The sequence below is a fragment of the Hemiscyllium ocellatum genome, chromosome 47, assembly GCF_020745735.1.
Source record: "Hemiscyllium ocellatum isolate sHemOce1 chromosome 47, sHemOce1.pat.X.cur, whole genome shotgun sequence".
Classification (NCBI taxonomy): domain Eukaryota; kingdom Metazoa; phylum Chordata; class Chondrichthyes; order Orectolobiformes; family Hemiscylliidae; genus Hemiscyllium; species Hemiscyllium ocellatum.
Genome location: NC_083447.1, coordinates 8,415,495 through 8,437,148, shown reverse-complemented (window position 1 = coordinate 8,437,148; position 21,654 = coordinate 8,415,495). Strand labels below are relative to the sequence as shown.

The 21,654-nt window shown below is 47.7% G+C and overlaps 1 protein-coding gene across 1 annotated transcript; it reads left to right on the top strand.

Annotated features, from left to right (window-relative positions):
• Positions 1-283: 283 nt before the first annotated feature.
• LOC132836564 (sphingolipid delta(4)-desaturase/C4-monooxygenase DES2-like) lies at positions 284-21,515 on the top strand. Its single transcript, XM_060855914.1, has 3 exons — positions 284-435; positions 15,624-16,366; positions 20,187-21,515. The coding sequence occupies exons 1-3, from the start codon at positions 363-365 to the stop codon at positions 20,328-20,330; spliced, it is 960 nt and encodes a 319-aa protein (XP_060711897.1). The 5' UTR covers positions 284-362; the 3' UTR covers positions 20,331-21,515.
• Positions 21,516-21,654: the final 139 nt, after the last annotated feature.

Here is a 21,654-nt window from a genome sequence, read left to right as displayed (position 1 = left end):
AGGAATTGACCCTGGATCTCTGAGTTCAGAGATAGGGACACTACCAATGCGCCAGAAGTGTCTCATCTGTTCCAGAGTCCCCCTTTATAGTCGTGAGGAGTTAATATAATTCAATAAGGCCCCATCCTGCAGTGGTAAACGATGAGTTACTGGAGACTCTCAGGGTAGGAGATTAGCTAATTCCCGCAGCAGCAAGTCGCTTTGAGATTTGTAAAGATGGGGCGGAGCTGTGAATCACTCCAATGAAGTTTTAGGGTAGGTGTCAGGTAGCCAGGGCGTTTCTCTCTCACTCAGGTGAAGGAGGAAGCCTGCAGATGTGGTAGGATTTTGGGATCATTCAGGAGAGGAAAGGATCCAGGAGGATGGCGACAAGTGGCGATTTTGAATGGGTTTATACAGAGCAGCCTCACTCTGACAGGAGGAAGCAGATTCTAGGTAAATTCCAGCAACTTGAGCAAAACTTTTTGCAAACTTATTTAACTTCGCTGAAACATTATTGGGAGGGGGGGGGGGAAGTGTTCGCTTCAATGTTGCCGCGTTTAACTTATTTTTCAAAAACGTTGAAAAAAAAAACAAGCCCTTTCCGAGCTAATCCCCAATTCCAATCCTGTATTGATCAAACTATTTGGAAAATGACTCTTGCTCAGCGACACCTGTTGTGAGTCTGGTAGCCAGTTACCTCTTCCAAGGCAGTTCGATCTCCCCACTGTGTTCGGTCTGAAGTTTGCAGGGATTGTAAAGAGTTGTGTGTTTTTTTTTAAAAAAAACTGTCTTTTTAAAATCTAAGTTTGTTTGGATTGGTTTGTGGTTGGGGCTCCCCTATAGGAGTGGGGCAACTGAATTCCTGCACGTACTAGGGACACTATCGACTCATGGCTTGAGGAAGGAGTTTGTAAATTTACATAAAGTCCTCTGGGATGTTTAAATTTCCTCTGAGGATGGATGGTTAGAGAAATTTGAGGTTACCCTGACGTGGGTGAGGTATTGGAGGGGATGGTGGAATGCTTATGGAGCCATTGAGTTCAGGAAACTTCAGATAAACTGGCTATTTTAATTTTCCAAAATAAGTGATTTGCTTCCCCTTCCTTAATAAATCAGATATCTCTCATTCCCCTGTGCAAAAACCCACCTAGAGGAATTTCCTTGACGTTGTAGCCATTCATTGCAAACCAAGGAGACCAGTGGTGTTGCTGGGGTTGGAGGGTTTGAGCTGAAAACGTGTTGCTGGAAAAGCGCAGCAGGTCAGGCAGCATCCAAGGAGCAGGAGAATCGACGTTTTGGGCATGAGCCCTTCTTCAGGAAATTGATTCCTGAAGAAGTGCAGGAATTCAGTTGCCCCACTCCTATAGGGGAGCCCCAACCACAAACCAATCCAAACAAGCCTAGATTTTAAAGAGACAAGAACAGTTTTTTAAAAAAAAAACCAACTCTTTACAATCCCTGCAAACTTCAGACCGAACACAGTGGGGAGATCGAACTGCCTGAAATGTTGATTTTTTTTTCCTGCTCCTTGGATGCTGCCTGACCTGCTGTGCTTTTCCAGCAACACATTTTCAGCTCTGATCTTCAGCATCTGTGATCCTCCCTTTTTCTTCTTGGAGGGTTTGAGCTACAGGGAGAGGCTGAACAGGCTGGGGCTGCTTTCCCTGGAGGATTGGGGGCTGAAGGGTGACCTTATAGAAGTTTATAAAATCATGAGGGGCATGGATAAGGTGAATATACAAGGTCTTTTCCCTGGGGTGGGGGAGAGGGTGTAGGTTTAGGGTGAGAGGGGAAAGGTATGAGACCTAAGGGGCAATTTTTTCTCACAGTGGGTAAGTATGGAATGAGCTGCCAGAGGAAGCGGTGGAGGCTGGTACAATTACAGCATTTAAAAGGCATCTGGATGGGTTTATGAATAGGAAGGGTTTGGAGGGATATGGGCCGAGTGCTGGCAAATGGAACTAGATTAATTTAGGATAGCTGGTCAGCATGGATGAGTGGGACCGAAGGGTCTGTTTTCGTGTTGTACATCTGAGTCCAATTATCAGTTGCTTTATTTTGTTTTACTCTCTCTCCACCCTCTACCCAACCTCTCCATTTGGTCAGGTATATGGATAGGTAAGGTTTGAGATATGGGAGTCGTTCAGTTTGAGAAACCTGGCCAGTTTGGATGGGCTGGGCCAGAGGGTCAGTTTCTGTTCTGTACAACCCTGACTCTGATGCTCTAAATGCACAGTTCACCCCCTTTTTCCCCCCCTTTTTTTTTTTGTTTCTCTTTCCCCATCTCTCACCAGGGGAAAAGAATCATTTAAGTTTGAACCTTCCTATCTCCCCTACACCCCTCCTACATGCTGTCAGCTTTAATCTACCCAGCTCCCCAGCTGCTGTTTGACCAATGCGCTGACCCTGCTCTAAAGACTTAGATTCTCATTCTCCCCAGTGCCTTGTCCCCTCCCTGTCCATTGTCTTTCTGACTCTCTGATCGCTCCAATCTTTCAATAATTGTGATCTCAAATGTTCCTCCTGCTTCCTGGGCCCTGAGTTCTGGGGAATTCCCTCCCTGAACTTGTCTCATCCCTCCTTTTCTTAAAATGCTCCTTGAAAACTTATCTCTTTAGTGTCAGAGGTGCAACACACAGAAAAAGGCCATTTAGTTCAAATTGTGCCGATCAAAAATGACCATATAGTAATCTCACAGCACGGAAATAGACCCTCCAGTCTAACCTGTCCACACTGGCCAGATATCCTAAATTAATCGAAATGCTTTTGTCAACATTTGGCCCACATCCCTCCAAACCCTTCCTATTCCTATACCCATCCAGATGCCTGTTAAATGCTGTAATTGTACCAGCCTCCATCACTTCCTCTGGCAGCTCGTTCCATACACGTACCACCCTCTGTGTGAAAAAGTTGCCCCGTAGGTCCCTTTTTTTTAAAAAATCTTTCCTCACACCATTAAACCTGTGCCCTCTAGTTCTTGAATTCCCCATCCCAGGAAAAAGACAGTGTCTATTTGGAGCGGGGTGCTGGAAAAGCACAGCAGGCCGGGCAGCATTTGAGGCGCAGGAGAATCTGGATGCTGCCTGACCTGCTGGAAAAGCGCAGCACCCCAATCTCTGCTCTGATCTCCAGCATCTGCAGTCCTCCCTTCCTCCACCTTTTATTCACCCTATCTACATCCCTCATGATTTTATAAACCTCTATAAGGTCACCCCTTTGCTCCAGGGAAAACAGCTCCAGTCGAATCAGCCTCTCTCTGTAGCTCAAACCCTCCAACCCTAGCCACATCCTTTTAAATCTCTTCTGAATTCTTTCAAGGTTTACAACATCTCTCCTAGTCCAGAATTGAATGCAGCATTCCAGAAACGGCCTATCCAATAGCCTAACTCTTCCAATCCCATTTTTCTTGGGCCCATAGCCTTGGGATTGCCAGGCCACGTCTAACCATTTAAATGTTGAGAGTTTTTGCCGATATTACTTGAATGGTAAGAAATTGCAGCTCCCTGCTGTGCAGAGGGAGCTGGGTGTCCTTGTACAAGAATCACATAAGGGTAGTCTGCGGGTACAATGGGTAATTAAGACGGCAAATGGAATTTTGTCCTTCATTGTTAGAGGGATTGAGTTTAAAAACAGGGAGGTTAGGGTTGCAGCTGTACAGGGAACTGGTGAAGCCACACCTGGAGTACTGTGTGCCGTTTTAGTCTTTTGAGATTAGATTCTCTACAGTGTGGAGACAGGCCCTTTGGCCCAACAAGTCCACACCAACCCTCTGAAGAGTAACCCACTCAGACCCATTTCCCCTATATCCTGTATTTACCCCTGACTAATGATCCTAACACTGTGGGCAATTTAGCGTGGCCAATTCACCTGACTTGCACATCTTTGGACTGTGTGGGAGGAAATCGGAATACCCGAAGGAAACCCACGCAGACACGGGAAGAATGTGCAAACTCCACACAGTTGTCTGAGGGTATGATTGAACCTGGGTCCCTGGTGCTGTGAGGCAGCAATGTTAACCACTGAGCCACTGTGCTGCTCCTTTTATTTTAAGAAAGGGTGTACTGGCACTGGAGGGAGTGCAGAGGAGGTTCACTAGGCTGGTTCTGGAGTTGAGGGGGTTGGCTTGTGAGGAGAGACTGAGATTATATTCATTCATTTAAATTCCAATGAGAAGGATCTTCTAGAAACATTATGAAGGGATGAAAGCTGACTGTTTCCACTGGCAGTGAAACTAGGACAAAAGGGCAAAACGTCAAGGTTAGGGGGAGCAGATATGGGACTGAATTGAGGAGGAACTTAACCCCGAAGGTTGTAACTCTAGGGAATACCCTGCCCAGTGAAGGAGTTGACTCTACGTCAGTAAATCTCTTTAAAGGTAAGATTCCTTTTGAATGAATAATGAAGGAATCCACGCTTACAGTAAGAGGGTGGGTAAGTGGAGCTGAGTCCATGATAAAGATCAGCCATGATCTTACTGAATGGGGGAGCAGGCTGGAGGAGCCAGCTGGCCTATTCCTGCTCATAGTTTTCTTTATCGGCAATGAGTTCCGGATTCCAAGAAGGAATCATTTCCCCTTCATCCTGTTTTTAAATCTTCTGCCCCTTGCCTTTAAATCTATGTCCCCTGCACCCCTCACTGGAGATCTGCCTGTGTGTCAACCTATGCCCCTCAGGATTTTATACATTTCAGTAAAAGGCATCTGGGGGGGTTTGGAAACAATGAACCAAACGCTGCCAAATGGGACTAGATGAATTGAGAATGTGCAGTCTGCATTGATGGGTTGGACCGAAGGGTCTGTTTCCATGCTGTACAGCTGACTCTAATCACACCATCCCCACACCACCTCCCCATCTCTCCTGTGCTCCACGGAAAACAAGCCCCAGTCCAATCTCTCTTCATCAATAAAGAGCGTAGGAGAGAGTGTGGACTGAGCTTTTCTCCCTGAGGTGTGTCTGCGTTCAATCCCAGTGTAATGTTTCTCAAGCCCTTGGACATCTTTCTGGTATTTAAATACCACCTTTTTTTTTCAAACAAATCCTGAACACCGTGGTCCCCTGATGTCTGATCCCCAACTTAGTTCGAAGGTAGTAGGTGTTTACAGTGCAGGAGGCCAATTGGCCCATTGTCTAGTTAGCAAACATCTGACTACACCAATCCCAATTCTCCAGCTCCTAGCCATTGCCTCCAAGGCTATGGACCTTGTAAGTGACTATTTAAGTACTTCTTTACTGCTAGAGTTTGTCTTGTCGAGTCATACGGCACAGAAACAGACGCTTCGGTCCATCTGGTCCATGCTAAAAACTAGTCCCATCTGCCTGCACTTGGCCTATATCCCTTGACATTTCCTATTCATTTTTCATCTAATTGTACTCCTGCACCACTTCCTCAAAGTTCATTCCATGTATGAGCCACTCTGTAACTTAAGTACCTGTGTCTTTTTAAAATCTCTCTTTCCCCTCACCTTTTTAAATGTGTTGAGATTTTATAAACCTGTGTAAATCACCCCTCAACTCCCAACGCTCCAGTGACTGAAATGGCTGTGGTTAGCACTGCTACCTCCCAGCGCCAGGGACCTGGGTTCGAAGCCAGCCAGCCACTGGTGGCTGGAAGTCTGTCTGGAGTTTGCACGTTCTCAGTGTCTGTGTGGGTTTCCTCCCACAATCCAAAGATGTGCAGGTTAGGGTGACTTGGCTGTGCTAAATTGCTCTGTCGTGTCCAGGGATGTGTAGGTTAGGTGCATTAATCGGGGGTAAATGTAGGGCAGGGGGAACTGGTCTGGGTGGGTTACTCTTCGGAGGGTCGGTGTGGACTTGTTGGGCCGAAGGGCCTGTTTCCATACTGTAGGGATTCTATGATGTGGCCTCTCCTCTTGTTCTAGATTCTTTGCCCACCACCTCCTTGTCCACTGCACCCCCCTTCCCCTTCCCTGAAATGGGGGGGGAAAGCTGTTGGCTATCAACCTTATCTATTTCCTCATAATTTTGGAGCTTTATAAGGTCACTCCTCTGCTCTGAGGGCAGAGTCCCAGCCTCACTTGTGACTTAAACCCTCCAGTCCCAGCAACTTCCTAGTAGATCTTTTCCTGAACCCTCAGCAGCTTAATAATATCCTTCCTTTTAATAGCTACCCTCTCCAGGTGGGGAGTTCCAGACTCCTCCTACCCTCTTGAGTAAAACAAATCTTGACTCTCCTGTTTTTTTTTTTTAACTTTTAACCTTTTGACCTTTAAATCAATTACCCCCTGGTTACCAATTCCTCCGTGAATAAGGAAGGGCCCTTCATCACGGTCTCTGTTGAGAATCCTGGACCATTGTTCCGCTCCTGGCCTAGGACCAGTGTAAACAGTGGTGCAATGATAGTGTCAATGGGCTAGTGAATCCATAGGCCCTGGATAATGCTATGGAGGTCATGGGTTCAAATCCTACCAAGCACTGAGTGGAATTTTTAAACTTGCTTTGTAAATCTGGAATATAAAATTACTGACTCAGTGACTGTGAAGCTATTGACAAATATTCACCTTTTCTGTTTACAAGAGAAAGGCATCTGTCCTTGCCTGGTCTGGGCCTATGTGTGACTCCAGACCCACAACAATGCGGGGTTGACTCTTAACTGCCCTCTGAAATGGCCCCATAAGCCACTCAGTTCCAGGGCAATAATGGATGGGTAACAAATAGTCAGAGGTTTATAGCATGGAAACAGGCCCTTTGGCCTAACCTGTCCAGTTTTCACTATATCTAAAACTACTCCCAGTTGCCTGCATTGGGTCCACATCTCTCATAACTATCTAGATGTTTTTTAAATTGTAACCCTCCTCCACCATTACGTCTGGTAGCCCATTCCAGACATTCACCACCCTCCTGGGAAAAAGCTGCCTCTTTGGATCTTAATTTAAAGGTGAGAGGGGAAGCGATACCAATGTCCTCTAATTTGTCTCTTAAGCTGGGGAAAAGCTATTGGCTATCTAATTTATAAAATCATGTGAGGCATAGATAATTTGGAGATGCTGGGCCTTGCACTGGAGTGAACAAAGGTCAAAAATTTTGACCTCCGGTTATGGTTCCAACAGGTTTATTTGGAAGTATTCGCTTTTCTAAGAGCTGATTCTTCAGGTGGTCGTGGAGCAGAATCATAATTCACAGGATTGCAGTGTCATGGGATGTAATATTAAACCAATTTAGCTCAAGTCTTTATCTTTTTAGAATGATCATAGAACATTTCAGTGCAGTACAGGCCTTTCACCCTTGATGTTGCGTCAAGCTGTGAAACCAATGTGAAGCCCACCTGAACATCCAGGATGAACATTTCCCATCAACCACCCTCTGTCGTCTTGCAGCAAGCCAATTTCTGATCCAAACCACTAAATCACCCACAATCCCATGCTTCAGTATTTTATGCAAAAGCCGAACGTGGGGAACCTTTATCAGACGCTTTAATGAAATCCATATACACCACATCAACCGTTTTACCCTCTTCTACCTGTTTGGTCATCTTCTCAAAAAAACTAGAGGTTTGTGAGGCATGACCTACCCTTAACAAAACCATGTTGACTATCCCTCAAAGTATTCCTTTCTAGATCTTTTCCAACACTTCACCCACAACCGAAGTATGGCTCACTGGTCTATAACTTCCAGGCTTGTCTCAGTTCTCCTCCTTAAACAAAGGGACACCTCCTATCTTCCAGTCTTCTGGCACTCATCCTGTAGACAATGACATAAAGATCCAAGCCATAGGCTCTGCAATCTCCTCCCTAGCTTCCCAGAGAATCTGAGGACAAATCCCATCTGGCCCACAGGACTTCTCTATTTTTACACTTTCCAGAATTGCTAACACCTTATGAACCTCAATCCCATCTAGTCTAGTAGCCCATTTCTCAGTGTTCTCCTTTGACAACATTGTCTTTTTCCTGTGTGAATACTGACAAATATTTCGTACCCCTTGTATCTCCTCTGACTCCATGCATAACCTCCCATTACTGTCCTTGGCTGACTGGCCCTAATTTTATTCTAGATGTGCTTTTATTCCTGACATAGAAAGCTTTAGGGTTTTCCTTGATCCTACGTGCCAAAGACTTCTCCTGTCCCCTCCTGGCTGCTCTTAGCTCTATCTTTAGGTCCTTCCTGGCTAACCTGTAATTCTCCAACGCCCTAAGTGAACATTCGTGTCTCCCATCTTTATGTAAGCCGCCTCCTTCCTCTTGACAAGAGATTTAACTTTGTTAGTGAACCACTGTTCCTTTGATCAACCACTTCCTCTCTGCCTGACAGGTACATACTTATCAAGGATACACAGTAGCTGTTCCTCAAACAACTCCACATTTCAATTGTGCCCACCCCCTGCAGTTTCCTTCTCCATCCTGTGCATCCTAAATCACACCTAATCATGCAATTGCCTGCCCCCCTCCACCCCCAAAAGCTATAATCCCTTGCCCTGCAGTACATACCTATTGCTTTCCATCACCGAAGTAAATATAATCCAATTGTGGTCATTAGCTTCAAAGTTACATTCTCTAGATGCTTTTAACAGTAGGTGTCATCTCTGCTCAGACAATGCATTTAAGGTGTTGGTTTTATAGATGTCTATAAGGTCAGCCCTTGGTCTCCTACATCCTGATGGGGGTGTGTGGGAGAAATATTCCAGTGTCTCCATTATAACTCAAACCTTCTAGTCCAGGTAGCATCCGAGTAAATCTTTTGTGTTTTTTTTTTAGTTTAAATTCTTCTTCTATAGCAGGGCAACCGGGACTGCACACAATACTCCAAAGGTAGTCTCACTGATGATTGCAACAAGACTTTCAAGCTCAATGCTAGATTTCTGACACTGTCACAAATTCAGAAACCTTTCTCTTCTCGTCTGCCCGTCCGTCCTGCTGAGTAGCTTTTTTTTCCCCCAGATTTGTTTTGTTACTCATTTTGTTTTTACAGGTTTATTAGTCAGCCCGTTTGCACACCTCTTGGTTTATTCGGCAGTCAGAATGCATTAACAGGATTGTATGAAGCTTTTGTGTGTGACACACAATAAACAAAAAAAAAATTCGCTGATGTTTAACCAACATCTGGGAGTTGCCCTGTGTGACTTCCATATCTGGTTTTGATAAGGTTAAAAAATCTCTCAACACCAGGTTATAGTCCAACAGCTTTATTTGAAAGCACTAGCTTTCAGAGCTCAGCATCTCGCCACCTGATGAAGAAGCGATGCTCCGAAAGCTAGTGTTTCTGAATAAACGTGTTGGACTATAACCTGGTGTTGTGATTCTTAACTCTGTCCACCCCAGTCCAACACCAGCACGTCTACGTCGTACTTTGATAAGCAGAGCCAGAATAGTCATGTTGTCACTGAAATTTTGACAAAAGTACGGTGAAAAATCTTAAGTCACCATACCATGGTGCTGATGTTAATAATGGAAGGTGTGGACAGGAACAAATGATGCATTTTAGTCTGTATGGAAGGATTGCATGTAGGGCTGTCGAGGGACAGTGAAGGAGCAGACTGTCTTGGGACAGTCTGTTTGGGGGGTGGGGAGGGAGCAGACTCTGTCTGTGTGTCTCTGAGATGAAAAGGAGGGAAAAAATGGCTAGATATTCTGCTGAGAGTTGTCCATTCACAACGATCAATTTTGCCTTTGGCTGCAACCATTAATGCATCAAAAGCATTCAGTTGCTTCGTGAGCGAATCCTTACTGTGTGTGTGTATGTGTGTGAGAGATTTGGATCATAGTCCACACTGACCCTTAGAGCAACCCAACAACCCCTATCGCTGTAACATCACGTTTTCCCCATGGATAACCCACCTTTAACCTACACATCCCTGCACAGCGTCAAAGGTTAGTGCTAGAAAAGCACAGCAGGTCAGGCAGCATCTGAGAAGCAGGAGAGTCTACGTTTTGGGCAGAAGTCCTTCCTCAGGACACTATGGGTAATTTAACATGGCCGATCCACCCATCTCACCTGGAGAGTGAGAGGAAACCTATGCAGACACTGCGAATGGATATATGAATAGGAAGGGTTTAAGAGGTGTATAGGTCAAGTGCTGGCAATGGGACTAGGTTAGATCAGGATATCTGGTTGGCATGGACAATTTGGACTGAAGGGTCTGTTTCTGTGCTGCACGTCTGACTCTGCAAACTTGGACAGTCGCCCAAGGTCGGAATCAAACCTGGGTCCCTGGACTGTAAGGCAGCAGGGTTAACCACTGAGGAACCCTACCATGCAACCAATACTAAGTTAATATTGGACTGAGGTGTACAAAGTTTAAAAATCACACAGCACCAGGTTATAGTCCAACAGGTTTAATTGGAAACACCAGCTTTTGGAGTGTGCTTCCAATTAAACCTGTTAGACTATAACCTGGTTGTGTGTGTGTGTGTGGGTGTGTTTTTTTTTTAACTCTGTACACCCCAGTCCAACACTGGCTCCTAAATCATGACTTTCCATCCTGACATATTGCTGTTCCTCCAGTGTCACTGGGTCAAACTCCTGGAATTCCCTCCCACCAAGCATTGTGGGTCAACCCACAGCACACGGACTGCAGTGGTTCCAGAAGGTAGCTCACTCTTACCTTTTTAACAAGGGGGCAGATAGGGACAAGTGATAAATACCGACCCAGCCAGTGATACTCGTGGGACGTGGGTGAATGGGTACAAACTTTCAGAGACGTTGGGTACATCTGTCAATGAGTAAAAAATGAGGTCTGCAGATGCTGGAGATCACAGCTGAAAATGTGTTGCTGGTTAAAGCACAGCAGGTTAGGCAGCATCCAAGGAATAGGAAATTCGACATTTCGGGCATAAGCCCATCAGGAATGAGGAGAGTGTGCCAAGCAGGCTAAGATAAAAGGTAGGGAGGAGGGACTTGGGGGAGGGGCGATGGAGATGTGATAGGTGGAAGGAGGTCAAGGTGAGGGTGATAGGCCGGAGTGGGGTGGGGGCGGAGAGGTCAGGAAGAGGATTGCAGGTTAGGAGGGCGGTGCTGAGTTGAGGGAACCGACTGAGACAAGGTGGGGGGAGGGGAAATGAGGAAACTGGAGAAATCTGAGTTCATTCCTTGTGGTTGGAAGGTTCCCAGGCAGAAGATGAGGCGCTCCTCCTCCAGCCGTCGTTTTGTTATGTTCTGCCGGTGGAGTCGTCCAAGGACCTGCATGTCCTCGGTGGAGTGGGAGGGAGAGTTAGTGTTGAGCCACGGGGTGGTTGGGTTGGTTGGTCCGGGTGTCCCAGAGGTGTTCTGAAGCGTTCCGCAAGTAAGCGGCCCGTCTTCCCCCAATATAGAGGAGGCCACATCGGGTGCAGCGGATGCAGTAGATGATGTGTGTGGAGGTACAAGTGAACTTGTGGCGGATATGGAAGGATCCCTTCGGGCCTTGGAGAGATGTGAGGGAGGAGGTGTGGGCGCAAGTTTTACATTTCTTGCAGTTGCAGGGGAAGGTGCCGGGGTTGGAGGTTGGGTTGGTGGGGGGTGGGGACCTGACGAGGGAGTCACGAAGGGAGTGGTCTTTGCATCTGTCAATGGCAGAAGGTGTTGGAATTTGTTGATTTGTGTTTTTTGTTTTGATTTCAAAAAGGCTGCAGTGGTTCCCAAAGTCATGGAGGGGCTGAGGCTTGAGGAAATGAGTCCCTCTGGTTGCCCCATTATGATGACCAGCCATCATTGAGGCAAGACCAAAAGGCTGAGGAAGTGGCAGCAAGTTACTGCCCCCTGGTGGCAGGGTGTTTCCCTCCCCTCTCCTGGGAACAGCCTCATTTCCAACTCTCTGTTTCTAGTCCTGTTTCCCAGAGAGAGAAGAAAATGTGTTGCTGGAAAAGCGCAGCAGGTTTTCCTGATGAAGGGCTTATGCCCGAAACGTCGAATCTCCTGCTCCTTGGATGCTGCCTGACCTGCTGCGCTTTTCCAGCACATTTTCAGCTTTGATCTCCAGCATCTGCAGACCTCACTTTCTCCGAGAGAGAGAGAGAACCCAGGGAAAAGTTTGGAACTCACCTGGACTCATCACAAACACTGACCTCCAGTCTGAAAAACTTCCTCACTGAGAAAATCAGTGATTTGTCCGGGGCGGGGGGGGATAGTGGTGGAATATTACTTGGTGCAGAAAGGGTTAAACTGCAGCCTGGGTTTTGGCCTGGCCTCGCTTGCACAATTATTAAATAGTTGGAGACTGGTTGGTTGTGAGTGAGTCATGATTTGTAAGTAAATGGCTTCTTATGGTCACTGCCTCTCCCCTGGAATCCAAGCTGCCAAACCTGTCCTGCAAGCTCTGAGCTGATGCTTAAGTCTGCATTCTGAGAGAATGTGGGAGAGAGAGATTTGATGTCGCCCTAAATGATGATGATTAAAACATCATTTTGGTCTTTGTTCTGGTTTTTAAACAAAGCAAGATGCTGGAAATCTGAAACCAATCCAGAGATTACTGGAGAAATACTGAATGGCCTGGACAGAGTGGATGTTGGGAAGATGGTCACATGGGTAGGAGAGACTAGGACCCGAGGGCACAGCCTTAGTGAAGGGAAGACCTTTTTTGAATGGAGATAAGGAGACATTTCTTCAGTTAGAGTGGGGAATGTATGGAATTCACTGCCCCAGAAGGCTGTGGAGGCCAGGGCATTGAGTATATTTAAGACTGCGATAGATAGGTTCTTGAGTATTGAGGGCTACGGAGTTGTGAAACTTATTGAATGGTGGAGGAGACTCCGGCTCTAATTTCCGCTCCTGTCTTATGACCCAAATACAGCAGGTCTGGCAATATCTTAGACTCCTACAAAGTTTCAAGTCACACGACACCAGGTTATAGTCCAAGAGTTTTTTTATTTGAAACCACAAGCTTTCTTCAGGTGACGAAGGGGCAGTGCTTCAAAAGCTTGTGATTTCAAATAAACCGCTTGGACTATAACTTGGTGTTGTGACTTGTCCAACCCAGTCCAATACTGGCACCTCTACCTCTTAGATTCATACAGCACAGAAAAGGCCCCTTTGAGTCTGCATCGACAGAACTACCTCAGAAAGCCCACAAATCCCAGTTTGCCACACTTGTCCCGTATCCTCGGATGTTATGGTATTTGAGGTGCCCATACAACATTCGTGTTCCGACGTTTCTGTCACCTTCCCCTTTTTTTTCAGCCAGTGCATTTTGAGATTCCCATCAGCCACTGAGTTTTTTTCCCTCTTACAGCTCCCCTCTGCATCTGTAGCCCCTCACCCTAAAAATATACCCACTCCCCTGGCTATGATTGACCCCTCAACCAAGGATCACAGCTGCTCTCTCTTCCCCTGCCCATACCCCTCAATCTTATAGACTTCCTTCATTTCCCCCCTCCCTCCCCACTGCCTCAGTCTTCTCTACTCTACTCTAGAGAAAACAATCCAAGTCTATCTGGTCTCTCCTTTCTCTCCATAAGATAGAGCTATATAAAGAAAGTTCATGTTTTGAGTTGGGCACGTGCCTCTGCTTTCCCATTTGATCAGTGAAAGGGGTAAGGTGGAATGGATGCCCCTGGCTACAGAACAAAGGATTGGGAACCTTGTGCTGTCCCATCTCTAAGGTGAGGTTTCCATAGTCTGTACCAGACAATATGGCTACGCTCTCATCTGGGAGAAAGAGAGATGGGTGGTGGTGATTTTGTAACCTGAGGGTCACCACACCTCAGACTGGGAGGGTGTGAAGGAGATTCTTGCTAACGGTAACCAGCTAGTGCACGAATTGAACCATTTCTAACCTCCCTGCTGACCTCCATAACCCTCCAGTCTTTGCCATCCTTCCATGTTGGCCTCTTGTCTGCTCGCAGAGCGCTTCAGAGAACATCTCCCAGACACCTGCACCACCCAACACCACTGCCCTGTGGCCAAACACTTCAACTCCCCCCTCGTCACTCCCTTATCACCTGCCACCCATGGACCCTGTAACCTCATGGCATCAATGTGGATTTCATCAACTTCCACATGTACCCTCGTGACCTATCCATCTTCCTTCTTGCCCCTCCTCTGACCTGTCACCATTACCCCCCCCACCTTCATCTACCTATCACACTCTCATGTACCTTTCCACAACGCCCTCCCCACTCCCTCAGCGCTCAGCCTCCTCCCTGATGAACAGCTTTTGCCCAAAACATAGACTCTCCTGATCCTCCTGGTATTGTCTGACTTGCTGTGCTTTTCCAGCACTAGCTGAAAATGTGTTGCTGGTTAAAGCACAGCAGGTTAGGCAGCATCTCAGGAACAGGGAATTCTCAGCAGGTTAGGCAGCATCTCAGGAACAGGGAACACTCTCTCATTTACCACATCCCACCCTCAGTGGTTCGCACTGCTGCTCCCAGCACCAGGGTTCGATTCCACCCACATGTGACTGTGCAAACTCCACACAAACATTCTGTGTGCATTTGCTCTGGCTTCCCCCCCACAGTTCAAAGATGTGCTGGTTAAGGTGGATTGGCCGTGCTCAATTGCTTCATAGTGCCCAAGGGCGGTGGGTTGCAGGGATAGAGTAGGGAGGTGGGTCTGTGTGGATTTGATGGGCTGAATGGTCTACTTCCACACTGTTGGGATTCTGACCCTTTTAGTGCTCTCTCCTTCCGTAAGACACTGCCTTAGTTCTGTTCTGGTGCATTCTTAAGACTTGGCATTAATCAGACAGATATCTGACACCAAAGGCATGTCCCACAGGTGCACTCACTGTGAATGGCTGTAACAGCTAGTGCTCTAAGGATTGGATGGGTCTATACCCACACAGAAATTGGCCATTCAGCCCAACCAGCCCACTACTAGCACTTGTGCTGCTAACATCCTCCCATCCCCTCTCCTCAATCTATAATTCATCTCCCCATTGGGATGAATAGAAATGGACGTTCTGGGGGAGATGTAGCAGTCTATATCACTTCCACTTAAATCCAGGCTCTGGGTTTAAAATCCCACCTACTGGAATTGGAATTCAATGAATTTAAAAGTCTTGCCATGGTATTGGAGTCCATGACCTTTTTAATCAATTGTGAAAACTCCTCTAATTCACTAATGTCCTTTTTTTTTCTCCCCCCCCAGGGAGGGAAACTGCTATCCTTACCTGGTCTGGCCTACACATGATTCCAAAGTTTGTCATTTGAGGACTCTGGGTCTGTACTGAATGGAGTTGAGGGATGGGGTGGGGGTGCAGAAACCTGAAACACTCAGAATACCGAGAGGCCTGGGTGAGGTGGACGTGGAGATGATGTCTCCGTCGGTAGGAGAGACCAGGATCCGAGGGCACAGCCTCCGAGTGAAGGGACAACCTTTTAGGACTGAGATGCGGAGGAATTTCTTCAGCCAGAGGGTGGGGAAATCTGTGGAACTCTTTTTGCCACAGAGGGCTGTGGAGGCCAAGTCATTGTGTCTCTGAATCAGAGGGGTTCTTGATTAGTAAGGGTTATGGGCAGGAGAATGGGGTTAGGAAATGCATCAGCTGTGACTGAGCAAACCTGCCTGGCTGACCCTTGCCCCTATATCTCATGGTGTTATGGACCTATGGCAATGACTCTTAACTGTCCCTGGAAATAGCCAAGCAAGACCCTATTTAAGGGCAATTGGGTGTTGAGCAACAAATATTGACCTCTTATCAATGACACCCATGTCCCATGAATGAAATAAAAACTCTAAGCATTAACACATTAATTTTTTTTTCTTTAAAACAGCTAAGTATCCAGAGATGAAGTCTCTCATGACTCCAGATCCTCATCTGAAATGGATTGTAAGCGCGATGGTTCTCTTCCAGTTTGCCTCTTGCTACCTGGTGAAGGACTTGTCCTGGGGCTGGCTGGTGTTTTGGGCCTACGTTCTGGGAGGCTGTGTCAACCACTCCCTGACCCTCGCCATCCACGACATCTCCCACAACGTGGCCTTTGGGAACAAGGCGGCCAAGTGGAACCGCTGGTTCGCCATGTTCGCCAACCTGCCCATCGGGATGCCCTACTCCGCCTCCTTCAAGAAGTACCACATTGACCACCACCGGTACCTGGGGGGTGACAGCCTGGACGTGGACGTGCCCACTGAGTTCGAAGGCCGGTTCTTCTGCACGCCCACCCGCAAGCTAATCTGGCTCTTCCTTCAGCCGCTCTTCTATGTTCTGCGGCCGTTGTACGTCAACCCCAAACCCATCACACAAATGGAACTGATCAATGCTGTTATCCAACTGGGTTACGACCTCTTCATTTACTACATCTGGGGCCTGAAGCCCATCTTTTACATGTTGGCAGCTTCCATGTTGGGCATGGGCCTCCATCCGTTCTCCGGACACTTCATCGCCGAGCACTACATGTTCCTGAAGGGATACGAGACCTACTCCTACTATGGGCCCCTCAACTGGTTGACCTTCAATGTGGGATATCACATGGAGCATCATGACTTCCCCAGCATCCCTGGAAGCAAGCTTCCCCTGGTAATTGCTACTCTTTCAAAAGTATGCTTACCTCCATTGGCTGTTCTGTTTTTCATTGCCAATTATTATGGTTGGCATGACTGGGCAAGCTTGATTTAAGAGCCTGCACTCTGAAGCCAATGGGGGTGAACCTTTGGTAGGGGGAGAGAGCTTATGGAGCTAGACTGGGCCTCCCTTGTAGTGTTTGCCCTGATTTTCATGGGTGGGATGTCAGTCAGGGCAATGCTTTACTCCAGTGGGCATTAGCCACCCTGAGGCTGGAGTGAGGGTTGGGTTTGGCACTCCAGCTGCTGCCTCCTTGAGGGAGGAACAGGATTTGGCTGGTTTGTCAAGTAGTCTACATCTAGGATGAAAGACTCCTTTTGGACAAGAGGAAATGGTACCAATCTACAAGTGGTCACAGTCATGAAGGTGCTGTTCGTTAAACATTATCTGTTGCAATCCTGTTTTCCAGCACCTGGCCCACCCTCTGTATCCTCTGAACAATTGGTGTTTTATGTGCTCCCCTAAATACTTGATGTCTTGAGAATTCCTTCCTCTACTACTCTTCACAAGCAGTGAGTTCTAGATCCACCTCCCCACCTTCGGAGTCCAACAATTCTTCCTCTAATCCCCTCTTTTAAAAAGAAATCTGTCCCTGGTGCTTGGTCTCTCTCCTGAAGGAAGACCGGCTGTTTGTGTCCCTCCAACAAATTCCAACCAATGGTACACCTGCTCTTCCATTTCTGTAAGATCATGGCTGATATAGGTTTAACCTCCACACTCCCACCCCCAAACAATCTTAGTCCTACATCCAATCTCACTACTTTTTGTAGCTATATAATGTGGCGGCACGGTGGCACAGTGGCTAGCACTGCTGCCTCACAGCACCAGGGACCTGGGTTCAATTCCCGCCTCAGGTGACTGACTGTGTGGAGTTTGCACGTTCTCCCCGTGTCTGCGTGGGTTTCCTCCGGGTGCTCCGGTTTCCTCCCACAGTCACAAAGATGTGCGGGGTCAGGTGAATTGGCCATGCTAAATTGCCCGTAGTGTTAGGTAAGGGGTATATGTAGGGGTATGGGTGGGTTGCGCTTTGGCGGGTCAGTGTGGACTTGTTGGGCCAAAGGGCCTGTTTCCACACTGTAAGTAATCTAATCTAATCATAATCACTGTGTGTCAGGTAGTTGAAGCTCTGTCTCTGTCTTCACTCCCTCCTTCCCCCCCCCCCCCCCCCCAATTCTCTAGTGTCTTGACTGTAGGGCCAGTTGTCACCAGCAAGATATTGAGAAAGTGGGACTTTTTTTTTCTCAATCTCAGCTGGTGTGAGAATTGAATGCACGCTGTCGACATTACTAGGATGGCACTGCTGCATCACAGCACCAGGGACTTGGGTTCGATTCCACCCTCTGGTAACTGTGCAAACTCCACACAGACATTCTCCCAGTGTCTGTGTGGGCTTCCTCTGGGTGTTCCCACAGTCCAAAGATGTGCAGGTTAGGGGAGGATTGGCCATGGGGAAAATTGTCCCATTAGTATCCAGGGATGTGGGGGTTAGGTGCATTAGTCAGAGGGAAATCTAGAGTAATAGGATAGAGGAATGAGTCTGGATGGGATCATCTCCCAGACCATCATAACCTCATCACCTCAGGGATCTCCCATCCACCGCCTCCAACCTCATAGTCCCACAACCCCGCACCGCCTGTTTCTACCTCCTGCCCAAAATCCACAAACCTGACTGCCCCGGCCGACCCATTGTCTCAGCCTGCTCCTGCCCCACCGAACTCATCTCTGCATACCTCGACACGGTCCTGTCCCCCTTAGTCCGAGAACTCCCCACCTACGTTCGGGACACCACCCACGCTTTCCACCTCCATGATTTTTCACTTCCCCGGTCCCCAACGCCTTATCTTCACCATGGATATTTAGTCCCTGTACACCTCCATCCCCCATCACGAAGGACTCAAAGCCCTCAGCTTCTTCCTTTCCCGCCGCACCAACCAGTACCCTTCCACTGACACCCTCCTTCAATTGACTGAACTGGTCCTCACTCTGAACAACTTCTCTTTCCAATCCTCCCACTTCCTCCAAACTAAAGGAGTTGCCATGGGCACCCGCATGGGCCCCAGCTATGCCTGTCTCTTCGTAGGATATGTGGAACAGTCTATCTTCCGCAGCTACACTGGCACCACCCCCCACCTTTTCCTCCGCTACATCGATGACTGTATCAGCGCTGCCTCGTGCTCCCACGAGGAGGTTGAACAGTTCATCCACTTTACGAACACCTTCCACCCCGACCTCAAATTCACCTGGACTGTCTTGACTCCTCCCTCCCCTTCCTAGACCTCTCCATTTCTATCTCGGACAACCGACTCAACATGGACATTTACTATAAACTGATTCTCACAGCTACCTAGACTACACCTCCTCCCACCCTGCCCTCTGTAAAAATGCCATCCCTTTTTCCCAATTCCTTCGTCTCCGCCGCATCTGCTCCCAGGAGGACCAGTTCCAATACCGAACAACCCAGATGGCCGTCTCCTTCTAAGATCACAATTTCCTCCCAGACGTGATCGATGATCTCCTCTGCCTTGGAGCCCCACCCCTCCAACCGCCACCAGGACAGAACCCTACTGGTTCTCACCTACCACCCCACCAACCTCCATATACATCATATCATCCGTCGTCATTTCCACCACCTCCAAACGGACCCCACCACCAGGGATATAGTTCCTTCCCCTCCCCTATCAGCATTCCGAAATGACCACTCCCTCCGTGACTCCCTCATCAGGTCCACACCCCCCACCAACCCAACCTCCACTCCCGGCACCTTCCCCTGCAACCGCAAGAAATGCAAAACTTGTGCCCACACCTTTTTTCCCCCCCCCCCCCCACCTTACTTCCCTCCAACGGATCCTTTCATATCCACCACAAATTCACCTGCACCTCTACACACATCTATTGCATCTGCTGCACCCGATGTGGCCTCCTCTATATTGGGGAGACAGGCCGCCTACTTGCAGAATGCTTCAGGGAACACCTCTGGGACACCCGGACCAACCAACCCAACCACCCCGTGGCTCAACACTTCAACTCCCCCTCCCACTCCACCAAGGACATGCAGGTCCTTGGACTCCTCCATCGCCAGACTATAACAACACGACGGCTGGAGGAAGAGCGCCTCATCTTCCGCCTGGGAACCCTCCAACCACAAGGGATGAACTCGGATTCCTCCAGTTCCCTCATTTTTCCCCCCCACCCCGTCTCAGTCCCAACCCTCAGACTCAGCACCACCTTCCTAACCTGCAATCATCTTCCTGACCTCTCGGCCCACTCCACCCCTCACCTTAACCTCCTTCCACCTAAGTCCCTCCTCCCTACCTTTTACCTTAGCCTGCTTGGCACACTTTCCTCATTCCTGAAGAAGGGCTCATGCCCGAAACGTTGATTCTCCTTCTCATTGGATGCTGCCTGACCTGCTGCGCTTTTCCAGCAACACCATTTTCAGCTCTGATCTGCAGTCCTCATTTTTCTCCTCTGGATGGGATACTCCTTGGAGGGTTGGTGTGGACTTGTTGGGCCAAATGGCCTGTTTCCACACTGTGGGGATCCTATGATTACTGTGCATTGCAAACTAACCCCACTTTTCCAACCCCCCCCCCCCCCCCCCCCCACAATTTCTTCTGCACCCTCTCTGATTATAATCCCATCCATCCTAAAGAGTAGATAAATCCCACCAGCTGAAATGTTTTGATGGGTTGAGGAAGAGGTCCAAAATGTGAGTTGTGCCCAAGTGGAATGATGGAGAATTCTCATTTATATCTCTTTTTGTGTTTTTTTTAAGGTTAAGAAGATTGCCCCAGAGTTCTATGAGAATCTACCTCAGCACACCTCCTGGCTTCGAGTCCTCTGGGATTTTGTCCTGTGTGACTCGATTGGGCCATTCTCTCGGGTGAAGCGCGTGTGTAAGCTGGTGAAGGAGCAGTGAACCTTGTGTGTGGAGCCTCTCAGGGCTGGTCATCTCCCCCACCCACTCCCCCATCACTAATTGTTTAATGAAAACAGTAAATGATCATTTATAAAGCTTCACCTGAAACCAAACTCTGGCCACTCTGTCCCTCCGTGAAGGAAACCAACCATGTATTTTTGGGCTGGGGGCTGACCAGTCATACATACAACTGTGTATATTGCTGGGGGTGGCAAATTCTCAGTCTGTTTTTAACTGTCCAGAGATGATAAAGCTAGACCCTTCCAAACAGGGAAAATGTATTTTGCAATATATAACTGGGGTACGGGACTGGAATGTTGTTCCTGGGAGTAATTTGTTAGAGGACAAGTTGTCACACTGACATAGTGACTACACTGACTGCAGCGTCTCCAGTCTACATCAGGAAGGAGTCACTTTGTCTTGTTTGGAAGGGCCTGGGGAGGGGCATGTGTGTATTTAAATGGTAACTCTCTCCAAGCCCTTCCTGGAGCAGTGCCCTTGAACGATAGACCTCTTCAGCAGTTAACAATATAGCATCACAAACCTAGGCTCACAGTCCAGAGCGCTGGTGACCCCCGTGGAGAGGGAATCATGGTGTTGTCAGTGACTGGTCTTTTGGTGGGAGGAGGGAGGGAGGGAAAGAGGGAGAAACTGCAGTCCCACTTTCAGTGGGATCTGAGGAGCTTGGGAAATGGGGCACACAGCTGGAAAACACATCTTAATAGAAACCCAGTTGGGTGAAAGAGCCTGTAATGTCACCATATTGTTTGAATGCTTCAAGCACATCAGATGTTCTCATTCTCACATTATTTTGTTTAAGATTTCTCCTTTCTATGAGGAAGTAGGTGGATCACTTTTTTTTTAAAAGGAGGTGGGATTAGTCACCATTATCAAACACACCCAAGATCTTTGTGTGTAATGTATGAGGTAGAGGAACAGGCTAGCTGAAGATTGTGTTTTTGTGCTCTCATTTTACTCAAAGCAAATGGCAACTGAGCAGAGGCTGAATTCAGGTCACTGCAGTGGAATAGCCACTGCTTCTCGTTTTAATCAAGTTTTTGAATGTGATTTAGAAATATTTGTAGGATTGGGGGTGGAAGAGGGACTTTTTTTAACAAAAAAAAAGTTGTTGACATTCTCTTTTAAACTGTTGTGAAATCATTAAAATGGATCTTTATATATAAAGTGATAGTGTCTTGTTTTGATTGATAACAGACAGGGTCAAAACGTATGGCATTGTTAAAGAACAGCAGCATCTGGGGAGCAGGAGCGTTGATATTTCACGTATTCTCCAGGAATACTGCCTGACCTGTGCTGCTTCAGC

Bases quoted from the DNA above. Each gene is read 5' to 3' on its own strand.
- LOC132836564 (XM_060855914.1), top strand. From the start codon at position 363: ATGGCGACAAGTGGCGATTTTGAATGGGTTTATACAGAGCAGCCTCAC. The intron at 436-15,623 runs GTAAATTCCAGC...TCTTTAAAACAG, and splicing joins CAGGAGGAAGCAGATTCTAG to CTAAGTATCCAGAGATGAAG. The intron at 16,367-20,186 runs GTAATTGCTACT...GTTTTTTTTAAG, and splicing joins CTGGAAGCAAGCTTCCCCTG to GTTAAGAAGATTGCCCCAGA.